This window comes from Podarcis pityusensis (genome assembly GCF_964106645.2).
Source record: "Podarcis pityusensis genome assembly, chromosome: 1".
In the NCBI taxonomy this organism is placed as follows: domain Eukaryota; kingdom Metazoa; phylum Chordata; class Lepidosauria; order Squamata; family Lacertidae; genus Podarcis; species Podarcis pityusensis.
The window spans coordinates 119077222-119095271 of record NC_138028.1 but is presented as its reverse complement, the minus strand read 5'-3'; the positions used below and the strand labels follow the sequence as shown (position 1 = coordinate 119095271).

At 45.3% G+C, this 18050-nt stretch overlaps 1 protein-coding gene and 1 long non-coding RNA gene across 6 annotated transcripts in view; one reads left to right on the top strand and one right to left on the bottom strand.

Moving 5' to 3' along the window:
- Positions 1-1562: 1562 nt before the first annotated feature.
- LOC308458616 lies at positions 1563-10736 on the bottom strand. Its single transcript, XR_013977596.1, has 3 exons — positions 10603-10736; positions 8652-8767; positions 1563-2359 (listed from the first exon to the last, which is right to left on the bottom strand). It is a non-coding gene; the product is annotated as an uncharacterized lncRNA (long non-coding RNA).
- Positions 10731-18050, top strand: part of METAP1D (methionyl aminopeptidase type 1D, mitochondrial) — a 100605-nt gene continuing 93285 nt past the window's right edge. For all 5 annotated transcript variants that reach the window (XM_080972565.1, XM_080972563.1, XM_080972562.1 and 2 more), the window contains exon 1: positions 10731-10859. In XM_080972565.1, coding sequence (XP_080828691.1) covers positions 10811-10859 — 49 coding nt within the window. In that variant the 5' untranslated portion in view covers positions 10731-10810. The remainder of the gene's footprint in view (positions 10860-18050) is intronic.

The following is an 18050-nucleotide window of genomic DNA, read 5'->3' as shown; positions in this document are numbered from 1 at the left end:
CATGGCCCAATGGTCACAGAAAACCATAAAAATGCAAAAAAAACCCACACAAGTTCCCAGATTCTTGCAAACCCCTCCCCAGCTGTTCCCCCATCCACCCAGCACACAGAAATTTAAAACCCAGAATTTTTTTTCAAAAAAAAACAACATGGCCCAATGGTCACAGAAAACCATAAAAATTCAAAAAAAACCCACACAAGCTCCCAGATTCTTGCAAACCCCTCCCCAGCTGTTCCCCCATCCACCCAGCACACAGAAATTCAGAAATTCAAAACCCAGATTTTTTTAAAAAAATAAAAAATAAAAATGGCCCAATGGTCACAGAAAATCATAAAAATGCAGAAAAAAGACACACAAGCTCCCAGATTCTTGCAAACCCCTCCCCAGCTGTTCCCCCATCCACCCAGCACACAGAAATTCAGAAATTCAAAACCCAGATTTTTTTTTTTATAAAAAATAAAAATGGCCCAATGGTCACAGAAAATCATAAAAATGCAGAAAAAAGACACACAAGCTCCCAGATTCTTGCAAACCCCTCCCCAGCTGTTCCCCCATCCACCCAGCACACAGAAATTCAGAAATTTAAAACCCAGATTTTTTAAAAAAAATAAAAATAAAAATGGCCCAATGGTCACAGAAAATCATAAAAATGCAGAAAAAAGACACACAAGCTCCCAGATTCTTGCAAACCCCTCCCCAGCTGTTCCCCCATCCACCCAGCACACAGAAATTCAAAAATTCAAAGCCAGATTTTTTTTAAAAAAAAATAAACATGGCCCAATGGTCACAGAAAATCATAAAAATGCAGAAAAAAACCACACAAGCTCCCAGATTCTTGCAAACCCCTCCCCAACACCAAGTCCTTGAATTCTAAACACCCCAACCCAAATTCCAAAAAACCCAAAAAAAGTTTCAAAAGTTTAACTTACCAAACAGCTGCAGAAGAAGTTTTGGAAAAGCTTCAAAAATCCAGCAAACTCTTTAAAAAGCTCAGAAAGGCCACCACACCGCGTGCAATGTGTTGCTCCTCGAGGTCAAGTCGCAACTGCACCTCTTCCAGCAATGCACCCTGGGTTTTAACGGTTTTACGAAAAAGGAAACAAACTTGCAAGACGTTTTCGTCTTGCGAAGCAAGCCCATAGGGACATTCGTCTTGCGAAGCAACTCGAAAACGAAAAAACCTTTCGTCTTGCGAGTTTTTCGTCTTGCGAGGCGTTCGTCTTGCGGGGCACCACTGTAAATGCTCAGGATTAGATTATATAGGGCTGGGCAATGGTATACGATGGAGGAACACCTCACAGGGGTCAGCTAATGTCAGTCTTGTGTGGGCTACTTAAAAGGGGGAGAAAGAATAATTGGTCTCCTGATATAAGAGAGTCCCATGGACTGCAAGAAGATCAAACCTATCCATTCTGAAGGAAATCAGCCCCGAGTGCTCACTGGAAGGACAGATCCTGAAGCTGAGACTCTAATACTTTGGCCACCTCATGAGAAGAGAAGACTCCCTGGAAAAGACCCTGATGCTAGGAAAGATGGAGGGCACAAGGAGAAGGGGACGACAGAGATGGTTGGACAGCGTTCTCGAAGCTACCAACATGAGTTTGACCAAACTGCGGGAGGCAGTGGAAGACAGGAGTGCCTGGTGTGCTCTTGTCCATGGGGTCACGAAGAGTTGGACACGACTAAACGACTAAACAACAACAAAGGCACATTCATCATTTTCCCACAGTTATAACATCTGTGTTACATTCTCTGGAAGAGCAAATCATGGTTCATGTCGTACATTACTCCAGTAACCAAAGTGGGGTGGATTATCTGTAGTCCTCTGGGTGTTCCTGGATTGTGGTTCCCATAATCGCTGATCACTGGTCATGCTGGAATCCCACAAAATCTCAAGACCCACCGGTTCCCCATCTCTGCTTGATCTACTATAAGAACGCTGATGGATCAGGCCAGTGGCCCATCTACTCCTACGTCCTCTTCTTGCAGTGGACAACCAGTTGCCTCTTGGAAGCACATAAGCAGGACCTGAGCAAAACACCACTTGTATTCAGAAACATGCCACTTCTGAAAGTGGAGGGAGAACATCATGGTCTTACACTCCACCAGAAACTACCCACCCCAAACTGGCCAGTGCTGAATTTCCCCCCTGTAAGCACCTCAGAGTAGGTGCGCCCAAAGAAGTGTCAGAGAAGTCCCATATGGAGAAAAGCAGACATCCAGACATTCTGGTCCCAAGCAGTGAAATGATGTGATTTTTTTCCTGGAAATTTTTCAGTTTGCATTGGAAAATTCGCTGGTGCCTTCCTGGTCCTGCTTCCTGGGAGTTCTCTTGAACTCGGTGGGATTCGTTCTCTGACTAAGCATGCATATTTAAAAAAATAAACATGTTTTTATTTAAGATTTCTTAGTTCACAAAAATACATGTGTTGTCTCTTTTTTCAAGTTGTTTTCTACAGATCAGTTTCATTTGTTGTGGAACATTAGTGTTACATACAGTGTTAGGTTAGGTCAGTGGTGTCCAAACTTCTTTCAAAGAGGGCCAGATTTGATGAAGTGGGGTCGTGAGGGCTGACCAAAGGGCCACCCAAAGTTGTTGATTGAAGTTGTTGAGCTTTTTTTATGATTTTTCCCCGAAGTTGTTGAGCCTTTAGGGTTGAAGTTGTTGAGGTTTTTTTAGGATTTTACCCTAGGAAATAAACCAACTGGTGGGCCGGATTAGGCCCTCGAAACGGACTTTGGACATGCCTGGGTTAGGAAGAAAAGAGAGCGAAAGGAGGGAATGGTAAGTGGGGAGTGTTCGGGTGGTTATGCTTCTATTCTTCTACTTAGTGTATGTGTGGGGTTTTGGGCTCCCAGTATGTTTCTGAGCACAATTCAAAGTGTTGGTGCTGACCTTTAAAGCCCTAAACGGCCTCGGTCCAGCATACTTGTATACTTGTATACTTGAAGGAGCGTCTCCACCCCCATCATTCTGCCCAGACACTGAGGTCCAGCACCGAGGGCCTTCTGGTGGTTCCCTCACTGCGAGAAACCAAGTTACAGGGAACCAGGCAGAGGGCCTTCTCAGTAGTGGCACCTGCCCTGTGGAACGCCCTCCCATCAGATGTCAAGGCAATAGTTGTTTATTATTTTACTTTTAAAAGACAACTGAGGGCGACCCTGTTTCGGGAAGTTTTTAATGTCTGATCACATACAGGCTCCTGGCACAGAAAAGCACTCATGAATGTTACGATATGGGACACTTTCCCCTTCCTAGTGGCAGGAATTGTAGAAAGTGCTGTCCAGTAAAAAAGAAAACCTCACTCAGAATAAGGTGTGACTGTCTCGCCAGAGTGGTGCATACTCTGGTTATCTCCCACTTGGACTACTGCAATGTGCTCTACGTGGGGCTACCTTTGAAGGTGACCCAGAAACTACAACTAAACACCGGTCTTGAAAGACCTACATTGGCTCCCAGTATGTTTCCGAGCACAATTCAAAGTGTTGGTGCTGACCTTTAAAGCCCTAAACGGCCTCGGTCCAGTATACCTGAAGGAGCGTCTCCACCCCCATTGTTCTGCCCAGACACTAAGGTCCAGTGCCGAGTGCCTTCTGGCAGTTCCCTCGCTGCGAGAAGCCAAGCTACAGGGAACCAGGCACAAGGCGCCTGTCCCGTGGAACGCCCTCCCACCAGATGTCAAAGAGAAAAACAGCTACCAGACTTTCAAAAGACATCTGAAGGCAGCCTTCTTTAGGGAAGCTTTTAATGTTTAACAGACTACTGTATTTTAATACTTTGTTGGAAGCCGCCCAGAGTGGCTGGGGAAACCCAGCCAGATGGGTGGGGTATAAATAAATTATTATTATTATTATTATTATTATTATTATTATTATTGAATAGAGTTGGAAGAAACCACAAGGGCCATCGAGTCCAACCCTCTGCCAAGCAGGAAACACCATCAGAGCACTCCTGACATGGTTGTCAAGCCTCTGCTTAAAGACCTCCAAAGAAGGAGACTCCACCACACTCCTTGGCAGCAAATTCCACTGTCGAACAGCTCTTACTGTCAGGAAGTTCTTCCTAATGTTTAGGTGGAATCTTCTTTCTTGTAGTTTGGATCCATTGCTCCGTGTCCGCTTTCTCCCTCCTCTATGTGACATCCTTTTATATATTTGAACATGGCTATCATATCACCCCTTAACCTCCTCTTCTCCTGGCTAAACATGCCCAGCTCCCTTAGCCGTTCCTCATAAGGCATCGTTTCCAGGCCTTTGATCATTTTGGTTGCCCTCCTCTGCACACGTTCCAGTTTGTCAGTGTCCTCATTGAACTGTGGTGCCCAGAACTGGACACAGTACTCCAGGTGAGGTCTGACCAGAGCAGAATACAGTGGCACTATTACACTATTATGTCAGTGTTACTTGTATGGGTTTTCTTACAATTCACTTGTTGCATTTCCTTGGTGGTGAGAGAGGTTGGGGGTGGCTTAGGGTGTGGTTGGTTGTCTTCGGTTGGCTGTAGTGAGATTTGTTTTTGTGAGTGATGTGTGTATTTTTGAATCAGATTCGTATGCTGTCGGCAGATTCTTCTTGTTGTTTTGTTGGGCTGTGTATGTGATAAAGGGGGGCCATACCAGGCTGAAGGCATTTTCTTCTATTTGTCCCCATGTCAGTTTCAGTTTATTGGTTAGTTTTTCTAATAAGGCTGTTTCCCGTACTATCTAATACCATTGGTCCATGCTTACTCCTGACAGGTCTCTCCAGGGTCTGGCTATGATGTTTCTGGCTGCTGAGAATAGGTGGGTTATAAGCTCATTATGATGTGAGTGGGCATTATTATCCTGGAAGATGTTTAGTAGGGCCAGTTCTGGGGTGACTTCTAATACTTGCTGAGGTATTTCACATATTTCTGCATGCATATATTCTAAGCAGCTACAGCTCTACCCAACCGCAATGAAGCTTTCGCACATTTTTGAAATACAGTGGTACCTCGGTTTACATACGCTTCAGGTTACAGACGCTTCAGGTTACAGACTCCGCTAACCCAGAAATAGTACCTCGGGTTAAGAACTTTGCTTCAGGATGAGAACAGAAATCGCGCAGCGGCGGCGGGAGGCCCCATTAGCTAAAGTGGCGCTTCAGGTTAAGAACAGTTTCAGGTTAAGAACGGACCTCCGGAACGAATTAAGTACGTAACCAGAGGTACCACTGTATTACAAACTACTGGGAAGGTTGTTTTTTTTTTCTTTGGGAAGCGGGACAATTGATTTGCATCCAGTTCCAGTGAAGATCACCTTCTTTTTTAATGGAGTCAATTATCCAGTGACAGAGGCCTGGGTCTTGACGCTATTTCCTATGTGTACCATGATTTGTCTTGGGGTGGGAGTGTGCAGGGGGGGGGGTCAGGGGACAGGAGAGAAGACTGAGAGAAAGTCTGGGTGACAGCAAAGAGAGCAGGGCTGTGGGCTGTCTGTTCCCGTAGCAGCTGGATCTTTTCTTCTGCTGGTGATCAGGGGAAATGTAATGCAGTTAACGTGCCTCAAATACGAAGAATGTGCTCTGGTTAAGTCTGCTCTGCACCGTTAGAGTAGATTAGAGCAAATATAAATGAAATCTGGTTCAATGGAAAGGGAGGGGGTGGAGATTCAGCATCTGCCACTTTTGTTCCAAGCACATTGCAATAAGCAAATGTCTAGTTTTTAAACTCCCCACCCACTGGGCAGTTGCTTTTTTGGGGGAGGGGAACTCTGATTATTAAGCATTTTTCACGGAGGTGGAGGGGGCAATCAAATCTAAAATGTATTGACTAAGTGGGAAAAAATGGTGGGGCAGTATGTTTAAAAAACAGAAGGGCTGCATGAGTGAGAAGTGAAAGACTCTTGAAGAAACAGTGGAAGATGATATTAGAAATCATAGAATTGTAGAGTTGGAAGGGACTCTGAGGATCGTCTAGTCCAACCTCCTGCAATAATAATAATAATAATAATAATAATAATAATTTTTTATTTATACCCCGCCCTCCCCAGCCAAGGCCGGGCTCAGGGCGGCTAACAAGCAATAATAAACACAAGTTGAATGAATACAACTTAAAAACAAGAATAAAATACAACAATTAAAATAGTGAAACATTAAAATATTAAAATGCAGCCTCATCACAGGAGGAGAGAGGAAAAAGAAAAAAGAAAGAGGGGAAGGGAATCAAACTGGCTCCAAGCCAAAGGCCAGGCAGAACAACTCTGTCTTACAGGCCCTGCGGAAAGAAATCAGATCCTGCAGGGCCCTGGTCTCATGAGGCAGAGCATTCCACCAGGCCGGAGCCAGAGTTGAAAAGGCCCTGGCTCTGGTTAAATCTAATCTAACTTCCTTAGGGCCTGGGACCACTAGGGTGTTGCTATTTAGGGGCCTTGAGGCTCTCCGTGGGGCATACCGGGAGAGGCAGTCCTGTAGGTACAATGCAGAAATATGCAGTTGTCCCATACAAAGATCAATCCTGCAACCTTGGTGTTATCAGCACCACGCTCTAACTGAGCTATTGAATACCACCAGTTCCACTTGACTAAAATCAAGGGAGGTCCATGGCGCTCTGCCCCTTCCATACAAAGAGCCTGACCAAAATGGTAAGTTCAGCAAAAGGTGACGAGACAGGGTTCTCCAGACTTGCTTCAGGAGCGCATGGCAACCTGCAGACAGCTTTTTCCCGCTAACGTTTCCCCACCCTTAGCACCTGCTTTGCTTTGCTTACTAAAAGCAATTCAAAGCATCTCACATCATGAAAGCCAGAAGTGTTTCCTCTGTGCAGACAGCCATTCCCTCACCAACGGTGTTGGAAACTTAGATACATACAGGTAAGCTAATTGCCAAATGGCACCTTAAACCTAGGTTACAGTCGCCACAATGGAATGCTTAGGTGCCTCCCCCCCCCCCCCGGGGAAATTGGTTGTTGCTGCTGTTCATTTCATTTCCGTGCCCCTTTATATTTTGAAGGAACAAAATCTCAAAGTGGTTTGCAACACATTAAAAAATCAAATAAAACAATCCAGAATAAAACAAATTTAAGCTTCAAGGAAAATATTTCAGATCTTTCTCTAAGTGGCATTTTGCTTTCCCCTATACAGTGGTACCTCGGGTTAAGTACTTAATTCGTTCCAGAGGTCCGTTCTTAACCTGAAACTGTTCTTAACCTGAAGCCCCACTTTAGCTAATGGGGCCTCCTGCTGCTGCTGCGCCGCCGGAGCACGATTTCTGTTCTCATCCTGAAGCAAAGTTCTTAACCTGAAGCACTATTTCTGGGTTAGCGGAGTCTGTAACCTGAAGCGTATGTAACCCGAGGTACATTTAGGTTTATTTACCTACTTAGGTACATTTAGGTTTATTTACCTACTTAATTTATACAGTGGTAACTCGGGTTAAGAACTTAATTCGTTCTGGAGGTCCGTTCTTAACCTGAAACTGTTCTTAACCTGAGGTACCACTTTAGCTAATGGGGCCTCCCGCTGTCGCCGCACTGCTGGCATGCAATTTCTGTTCTCATCCTGAAGCAAAGTTCTTAACCCGAGGTACTATTTCTAGGTTAGCGGAGTCTGTAACCTGAAGCGTATGTAACCTGAAGCATATGTAACCCAAGGTACCACTGTATAGCTGCCCCATAGCAGAAATACTCTAGGAAGCCAGGGTAGTGTAGTGGATAGACTGCTGGACTCAGACCTGGAAGATCAGGGTTCAAATCCTCACTCAGTCATGAAGATCACTGGGTGACCCTGAGCTAGTCACAGCCTCTTAACGTCCTCACAGGGTCATTGTAGGAGAGGCATCCCCAAACTCGGCCCTCCAGTTATTTGGGGACTACAATTCCCATCATCCCTGACCATTGGTCCTGATAGCTAGGGATGATGGGAGTTGTAGTCACAAAACAGCTGGCGGGCCGAGTTTGGGGATGCCTGTTGTAGGGCTTAACTGAGGAGAGGTGTGAATCATGTAATCCTTGGAGAAAAGGATGGGATATAAATGCAAGAAATAAGCTCTTCGGCTTACCTGCTTAAGAAAGCTGGAGTGGCCAGACAGATGGAGATGTCAGCCTCCATTCTGGCATCCAGAGATCTCCACGTGGTTGCAAATAAACTTGCACCAGTAGCAAAATGCACCTAGCACCTGGCTAATTTCTAACGCTGCTCACCAATAGGAGAGGTTATCTTGGTGCATGTTTGTTGGGATTCCATGACAGAATCCCTGACTTGAAGACCTTTCCTTCCTAGAAACTACCCAGTGTAATTCAGTAACTTAATAAACTGAACCAGACAATGTAGGCGCATGCAGCCTCCACACAAAATGTGAAATGGGACACAAGCTGTGAGCCAGTGGTAAAATATTTCGCAGCATGATCAGAACTGATGTTTTCTACTTTACTAAGTAAGTCACACTGACTTCAATTAGGCTTTTCTCTCCCCGCCCCCCCTTTCACTTAAATATGCTTAGACTTTCACTTTTGTGCCCCTGAACTGGAACAATGAGTCTGATTTGGGGCGTGCGAGCGTGTGCCAAAGAAAAGCTCATCTAGAGCGGCAGCTGCAGTGTGTTCTGATTTGGGTACGAAGACGACTGCATTATAATTGTCGAAAATTGATTCCTGCCAAGCAGCCACAATGGAGCCATTAAGAAATGTGAGAACTTACACATCTCTGCTTGCAAAACCAGGGGGGCAAGGTTTCATTTTATCTTTCTACAAAATCACACTCAACCTTCCTCAAGAAAGTCGTTCTCCTTCTATTTTCCCCGAGAAGCCAAGTACCTAGAACGTCAAGTAAAGGATGTTTCAAAACAAAACAAAAAAAGTGGGGAGGAGATTACTCTATTAAACCATAGGATTCTGTTCTATCAAAAGCCTCTGAGACAAACGTCACTCGTTACCCGATCGTTCTTCTCTTTGCCAATTAATGCAACGATCTGGAAATCCCCACCTGCGTGCAGGAATTAGCTATAACTTCAGTATTTTTTTTTAGGGGGACGCGGGTGGCGCTGTGGGTTAAACCACAGAACCTAGGACTTGCCGATCAGAAGGTTGGCGGTTCGAATCCCCGCAACGGGGTGAGCTCCCGTTGCTCGGTCCCTGCTCCTGCCAACATAGCAGTTTGAAAGCACGTCAAAGTGCAAGTAGATAAATAGGTACCACTCTGGCGGGAAGGTAAACGGCATTTCTGCGCGCTGCTCTGGTTCACCAGAAGTGGCTTAGTCATACTGGCCACATGACCCGGAAGCTGTACACAGACTTCCTCGGCCAATAAAGCGAGATGAGCGCCACAACCCCAGAGTCGGCCACGACTGGACCTAATGGTCAGGCGTCCCTTTAACATACAGTATTTTTTTTAAAGAAATGGCAAAGTTGAAGGGCATTCACCATATCTCAGTTGGTAGAGCACGAGACTCTTAATCTCAGGGCCATGGGTTTGAGTCCCACACTGGGCAAAAAAATTATGGGTTGCAGGGAGTTGGCCTAGAATGACCCTCATAGTCCCTTCCAACTTTTGCTGGTATTCATTTGTCTTAGGATTTGCCTTCATGGGAAAAGTCAAACTGTTAAGAGAGTTGCAGCGCCTGCTGTGGCTGTGTAGAGACTGATACCAGAGAGCCATGTTTTGTTGCAGCTGGGGCAGATGAAGGCGTCCAGTTTCGCTGCTACAGGCAAGGCTCCCCCCCCCCCCCCAGTCAGAACTCGCTAGAACTCAGTTCCAGCACTTCTCAGGTAGGTGCCATTGCCATTATAAGAGAACAAGGCAGGCGCTTATGGTGAGTTCAAGCACCTCTTTTTCTAGAAAAACGGCACCGGCTACAGTTGCATCATAGTGTTTCTTCTCTCTTTGCTCCTCCAACAGTCATTTCTTCTCTGGTCACTGCTATGGATACACAACCCGATTGTCCAGGCACTGCAGTCACCCTCTCTACGATTCCAACAACCTTACAATTCCAACTCTACAGTTCTATAGAACAGATTTTTGCAGGGCATATAAAACAATTCTGTGGTTGACTCCAAGGGTTGTGCAATTTTCATTTGTTCACATGGGCGTCAAGCTACTATACTAGTAGCTTATACTAGTGCTGCCACTTTTGTTCTGGGAAAATACAGGACAGGGTGAGTTGGGGCACGATTATTATTTTTTAAAAATCTTTTGTTGAAGTGTCTTTCAAAGCAATCCATTGCAATCTATTGCAGCCGAACAGGATTGCCCCTCTGGAATTTGTCACACAGGCACACATGAATTTGTAAATCTGTCTGAGCTTGGCTACCCAGAGCTTAAATACATGGTCTTTCACACCCCCTTTCAAACACATGCATGGGCATAGCCAGGATTTTTTTTTAGTGGGGGCAAGCTTTTGTAAGGGAAGGGCAGAATCTCAGATTTGTATTGATTTTTCCTGATTTCTTGTGGGGGCTGCCCCCCCCATCTTGGCTATGCCCATGAACGCATGATGCATTTGGAGAAGATCTCTAATTCATTTGGAGAGGATTAGGCGGGGGGGGGGGGCTGAAATAAAGGACAAAAGTGCATCAGTACAGGACGTTGCATTGAAACACGGGACATTGTTATACAGGACAGGGGGCAACGCTACACCTTTGCTGAACCTTACCTGCGACCTGCCTTTGCCGCCGAGCTACACGACCAGAGGTGCGCATGCGCCCCGCAGAGGAGGTTCCGAGGGTTCCACCTCCGCCCGCTCGCGAGCCTTTGACCCTCCTGGCCAGGTCGACGCCTGACCTTTAAAAGCGAAGGGGAGGGGAGCGGGGGGGGGGAATATTTGCTCTCCGCGCCCACGTGACCCAACACGTCTGTCCAAGATGGCGGCGCCCAGGAGCCTTGTGGACATGCTTCCGCGGTTGTTCAGGGGTAGGTGAATTCTGCGCGCTTGTGGTGTTCCTGAAGGGGGTGTCCCCGCATGTGGGGGAAAGCGCGGGAGAGGAATTGCGGGCTATACTACTGAGGGGAAGAGGAACTGCGCGCGCTTCTCTCCCTCGTGCGCACCCCTGGCAGGGGAAAGATGCCGAGGAAAGCCGCCTTTCGTTCTGAAGTGCACCATAAATAAATGCATGTTTGTTGTCCTCTCCCCTCCCTGTCAAGTGAGGGGACACTTGGCCGTTTTGCATCACGGACTCAAAAAAGTATTGGGCTGCATGAACTCAGTAGGATTTACTTCTGAGTAGGCAGGGGCTGTGGGTTAAACCACAGAGCCTAGGGTTTGCCGATTAGAAGGTCGGCGGTTCGAATCCCCGTGATGGGATGGTCCCTGCTCCTGCCAACCTAGCAGTTTGAAAGCACGTCAATGTGCAAGTAGATAAATAGGTACCGCTCCGGCGGGAAGGTAAGCGGCGTTTCCGTGTGCTGCTCTGGTTCGCCAGAAGTGGCTTAGTCATGCTGGCCACATGACCTGGAAGCTGTACGCCCGGCTCCCTCAGCCAGTAAAGCGAGATGAGCGCCACAACCCCAGAGTCGTCCGTGACCTAATGGTCAAGGGTCCCATTACTTTTTAGGCAGGTATAGGAATGCGCACCAGTGCTGTGAAGCCCCAGGTTGGGATTCCCAGTTTATCTGACTGGAAAGTGGAAAGCGGGGGGGGGGGGAGAGAAATGATATTCCAGTCCAGACCATCGCATCAACAACACAAATATGAATAATGACCTCTTCTCTGTAGGTTTAGTGCCTTGTTTCAAAGCTGGCGACGGTATTTTCCTAGGGAATGATGGTGTGATTTATCATATTTAGCATACCTTCATATAAACTGAATATATGAGGCTCCCGTACTCAGATGGTTGGTTCATCTTGCCTAATGCAGTGCTTGCTTGAGCCTGGCAGCCTGAGGTGCTGAAGGTGGTAATGATTGTGCTTATCACTCAACTATGGTCCCTGCTTGGGGTTCTTTTACAAATATAGATGTGGTTAGCCTGTTGGTGGCTGGTGCTTGAGTCTATCGAAATTAGAAACCAAAGATGTGTATAAATAGCCTTTGACTAGTTGTCAAATTACTGCTTAAAGTGGACAGCTCCCAATATGATTTCTAAGGAGAAGTGACATAACCAGGCTTTTTTCAGCTTGTCTAGTGTGATTAGGGCAAACAGTCTCCCCATGGCTTATATTTCACTTTATTACACTGGAGAAATAACAAGATTAGATGCATCTTTAAAGTAAGCAGATAAGATTTGGATAAATATATCATTTGTGATTTTAGCAGGCCAGGGAATAGCATTTTGTGTAAGTCAGGCAAGTTATGTATTAACATTGTGAACAGGTTTTTTTGTGGGGGGAGCAGAAGGAGCTTGAACAACTGTGAGCACTGCACTGGCAGAGTAATGAAAACTAATTCAGAAAGAAATAATGGCAAGAAATTTATTCAAATGGCTCTTTGTGGAAATAGAAATACTGAAAAGCACCTTAAAAATTCAAAAGGAAGCAGCCGTTACTAGTAGCTGCTAAGCTATAATTCCTTTGAAATGAGGGGCAATTCTTACATGTTCTGCCATATTGTGCAGTAAATTTTAAATACCAGGGCCCCAGTCCATACAAAGCTACTCCTACATTTCTTTGAAATCAACAGGACTTAAGCTACCACGCAATTATATGCATGCTTACATGGAAGACAGTCTTATCAGTTAAATCAAACTTATTCTCAGGTAAGTGTGCATAGGATTGAAGACTTGGGTGCAAGTCAAACCCTCACCCCTGACAGTGATGCCATTTCTGCATCTGGAGTCCAGCCTTTCACGGTGGCTATGGCAGAAGGGAAGGACCTGGCCTGATCTCTGTACCAACTCCAGGCTGCTGCAACCACTGGGTCTGGATCAGGCCTGATGCCAGTGGATCTTGGGCCAGCTCAACACCACCTCTTCTCCATTCTCAGAATGTCCCATTTCAGGACTTTCTGCTGGCAGGGATATTGCCAGAGCGCTACCACCTGTCTGTTTGGAAGGTAGAAGTAGGAGATTGATTCTGACAGAGATGCTTGTGCTTCTCCATTAGCAGTAACCAGTGAGAGTCTGCTTCCTCCTGCAAAGGGACACCTCTACTCAATCCAACCTGGAGCAAGGGGTGGGCTTGGATTTTTCGGTCAGTTGCAAATAGCACCCCCCCCCCCATTGTTTGCTGAAGAGCTTTACTAGCATAGCTAAGTCTCTGGATCGGAGCCCTAGCTTCAGGGACAATTTGGAAGGCCGAAAGGAGAAGGCCTTTGCTGAACTAACTCCCTCCCCTTAAATAATGGTGCAAACTGGTGGTAATCGTTCTAGGCTGGCCTTCCCCAACTGGATGCCCTCCAAATCTGTTGGATTACAACTCCCATCATCCCTTATCATCGGCCATGCTGGGTGAAGCTGATGGGAGTTGTAGGTGGACTAGGATCTGGGGATTCTCAGCCACATGGAGCCCATGGGGTGATTTTGGGCCAGTCACTATCTCTCAGCTTAACCTACCTGACAAGGCTGTTGTGAGACTAAAATGGAGAGGGGGAGAAGCTTGTATGCCACCTTGAGCTCCTTGGAGAATAATAATAATCAATAATAGCTATAAATGAAATAATAAAACAAGTAAACATCCAGAGGGTACCAGCTTGGGGAAGGCTGGTCTAAGGCACTGTTATAGTCTACACTGGCATGATTGATTATGCTATTGTAGTAGATTGTAAATGTTCTAATTATGCATTGGAACAGCTCTCAAGTATTAGCAATAATTGCATCAGGGTGACACTCCCATTGCTAATAACAAAAAATCAGGATAATGCTCTTTGAAAACCATCTTAAAGGGGCACGAGAGACTGCAGTATCCTTATGTGCACTGATTTACTGATTTTGAAAAGCTAAATCATTACGAAGCAGGCACTCTGCGCATCTTCGTGTAAGTGGCTCTCAATCTTCAGAAATATTCAGTTCCTGGATAAACGCTTGATTTTATATTTGAAGTCCAAAAACAAATAGGAAGGCTATAATTTTTTTCTTCTCATTTGTGACTTCTTGAACACGAAGGCTCAGGATGTTGACCTATAAGAAAATAATCATGTTTATGAGAAGAAGTCACTTATTCAGTCAATTTCTTCTTGCCTCTGTGTTCATACTAGTGCATGTCTTCTGTGGCTCAAAAAGGAAAATGGAGGGGAAGGTTGTTTAAATTTTGATTTACTGCAAAAAAAGAAGTTAAAAGTCATGAAGTTGTACTCAGTATGCATTTCTAGGTAATATCTTTAAGAAGAGTGCCTGAATGGATTTATAGAGTTTGTAGGGGGCCTTGTAATATTAGAATATCAAGCAGAACCTTATTCTGAGTGAGGTTTTCTTTTTTACTGGACAGCACTTTCTACAATTCCTGCCACTAGGAAGGGGAAAGTGTCCCATATCGTAACATTCATGAGTGCTTTTCTGTGCCAGGAGCCTGTATGTGCTTGGCAGTTGCTTTTGTAAAACTGGACCTGTATTGTATGTAGATACATAATAATAATAATAATTTATACCCCACCCATCTGGCTGGGTTTCCCCAGCCACTCTGGGCGGCTTCCAACCGAATATTAAAAACAATACAGCATCAGACATTAAAAACTTCCCGAAACAGGGTCGCCTACAGTTGTCTTTTAAAAGTAAAATAATAAACAACTATTGCCTTGACATCTGCTGGGAGGGCGTTCCACAGGGCAGGCACCACTACTGAGAAGGCCCTCTGCCTGGTTCCCTGCAACCTCACTTCTCGCAGTGAGGGAACTGCCAGAAGGCCCTCGGCGCTGGACCTCTGTGTCCGGGCTGAATAATGGGGGTGGAGACACTCCTTCAGGTATACAGGACCAAGGCCATTTAGGGCTTTATAGGTCAGTACCAACACTTTGAATTGTGCTCGGAAACGTACTGGGAGCCAATGAAAAACAACGATCCCATACAGGAAATGTTCCCAATGTTGTGCCCTCTGTCAGGGTTCTGGGAAGAGATACATTACTCATCTGTGCTTTATTTCTTTTTTTGGTTGTTGGATGCTTGTTGTTTGTGAAAGATTCCTCCTTTGTGCGAAGTTTCTCCATCAGCAGTCTATACTTGTATGCTCATAGTGCTAAAGCCATTGGGGTGGAGTAACACAGCCTGCATCAAAGCACACCTTGATATATGAAATCTTGCAATTGCTGCATCTTGCATAGCTATCAGTGTGCTGTGATTGTTTTCCTACCATCTGTGGCTTTGGAGGCAAAGGCAGGGGAACAGTGAGGCTCTCTGTGGACTTTTAAAAGGAGAGTGTTTTAGCTTTATTAGGGCAGTGTTACACTGTGGGTATAAATGTGTATGAGCTGTGAGGGAGGATAGGCTCTGAACTACACTTCTCATTTGCCATGCCTCACTATTTTCCACTTCTCTTGCTGGTGCTAGACTCTGCTGGTGCAAGGGAATCGCTAGACTAGTGTAGATTCACTATCCTGGTGTGCTTTGCCAGAGCAGGGTGTTTGTGTTGTTGTCACAGTGTCATTTCCCTTCTTCCCCAGCAGGTGTAACTCAGAGACAGGATTGTGCTGTTGTCATAAGTTTGGTTCCAATTATTAAGCACAGACAAAACAACAGTGTGCATGTCTAACTCAGAAGCAAGTCCTGCTGCATTCAGTGGCACCTACTTCTGTGTAAGTGTATATAGGATTGGAGCCTTTATGCATTTGCAAATGAATACAACAATAGTGTCTGATTTGCAGGATTTCTTTTTGCCAAAGAATAAATTTGCCCTCTTCAAAATGGCATAATTGTCCATGCTCCAATATGGAAATGGAACGTACTGATACTTTAGAAAAGAGACGTGAGGAAACAGATACACTGCTTGATCCTAAATTGATTGCAATCAGTATTAAGACTGCAGCCCTTAACACATTCACATAAGTAAATGTGTTTAAGAGTGATGCAGAAGGCAACGGAAGTACACGTACTTGTGGGGGGAAAGAGCCCCACTGAAATCAGCAATGTGGGCTCAAACTCCTGCATAGTTGCCATGGGCCTAGTGTTAAGATGCTTTCCCCTCAGCACAGAGTCTGTTGTGATGTTCCTAGTCCCTTTGACCGTCCTCTGGTATCATTACTGTGGTTTAATAGCAAACATGAAAGCTAAAGGTCCAAGCCTTCAGACAGAATCGTAGACACTGATCATAGTTGAAGTCTTTGGCTAATGGATGTGCTGATCAAAGGACGGCTCTACTTTATTCTGGGCCCTGAAATAATAGCTGAAAATGGAACCTTATTATTACATCTTGACTGTGAAAAAAATAATTAATTCAAATCTGTATTCAGCTAGCGCTGTATTTTTTTAAGTGGCTGCTAATTTGCAGGCCTTATGGTTTCCCCCAAACATTTTTATTATATCCTATGACAGGAAATGTTTGGATGGAAAGGGTAAAAAGTTGGGAATTTTAGATGATTTTTAACTATTCTGAACTTTTGTTACATCCCAACCCTTCCTGTCTTCCTTTTTTCCTGAGTGGGCAGCAGTCACAGTATAGTCAGGGTGGACCATTGTCTCAGCCTTGCTCATCATTCGAAAGCAGATTAGGCACAGTGTTTGAAATTCACCAGGCATCAGATACATTTTGCACCTGGCTATCGGCCATTTGCGACCAAGTGAAGGTTTCTGGGTTCCAAGATGGTGCCTGACATCTCCACTGTTATGTATTTGGTGGTCTGTGTTTGCCTGAGCTTGAGTCTGGACTAAGGATTCTGAGCCTCTGCATTCTGATTCGTTACATGATATCCAATCACAGAACATTTCAGGATTTGGGCATCTGCCATTGGGCCCTTAAACTCTGAGTCATGATTCGCAGCTTGGAAGTTTAGACAGCCAATCACGCTGGGGGTGGGAGTGGCCCAGGCCTTCAGAAATGTATATATGCAGTTGCTTTGCCCCTGTTCTCCAGTTCTGTTAATTCAATAAAGGTTCTTGCTGTTATCACTGTGTCTTGCCTCTTGGGAACCCACTTACACTTCATCTACCATCTGGAGGTGCATGCCTGGAGATCCTTGGATCTTGATTGTTTTCACACACTAGCAACACATCCCGTAGAATTCTACCCATTATATTTTACCCGCGCAATAGGAATGAATTTCAGGAACCAAAAAGTCATATTGAAAAATACGACTTTCAAGCCGTCTGGCCCAAAAATGGCAACTAGGCGAATGCAACCCTGGTTTAAGGAGCCATTTGGCACCTAGCTTATATATCTGATGCGGGTGGCGCTGTGGGTTAAACCACAGAGCCTAGGACTTGCCGATCAGAAGGTCGGCAGTTCGAATCCCCACGACGGGGTGAGCTCCCGTTGCTCGGTCCCTGCTCCTGCCAACCTAGCAGTTCGAAAGCACGTCAGAATGCAAGTAGATAAATAGGTACCGCTACGGCGGGAAGATAAACGGCATTTCCATGCGCTGCTCTGGTTCGCCAGAAGCGGCTTAGTCATGCTGGCCACATGACCCTGAAGCTGTACGCCCGGCTCCCTCAGCCAGTAAAGCGAGATGAGCACCGCAACCCCAGAGTCGTCCGCGATTGGACCTAATGGTCAGGGGTCCCTTTACCTTTTAAGCACGTATAGGAATGTGCACCAGGTTGGGATTCCCAGTTTATCTGACTGGAAGGTGGAAGGGTGGGGGGAGAGAGAAATGATATTCCAGTCCAGACCATAGCATCGACAACACAAATATGAATTTGTGTCAGGGGTCCCTTTACCTTATATATCTGAGTTTCTAACACTGATTCAGTGGGCATTTCACATGCAAAGGCTTCTAAATGCTTAACCAAGTCCTGTGCTTGAGCTGTTCAGCTGGAGTTGGATGATAGGTTGAGTTGGATGATAGGTTGCCTGAAGCTTAAGATCTGCCTGACACATATAGAAAGGGACTTCTGAATCCAGACTCAATATTACAGTACAGCCAAAAAGAAACCATCTGTAGCACATAATACAAATTATTTGCCTGTTTTCTGCAGTTTGGGCAGCTTTAAAGGCTAGATTATTTTTTTACTTGTTTAAGTTGGCTTTTAATATTGTGTTGTTATCTGATGTTAATATATTCAGATGTTTGTTTAAATATGTTTGGTT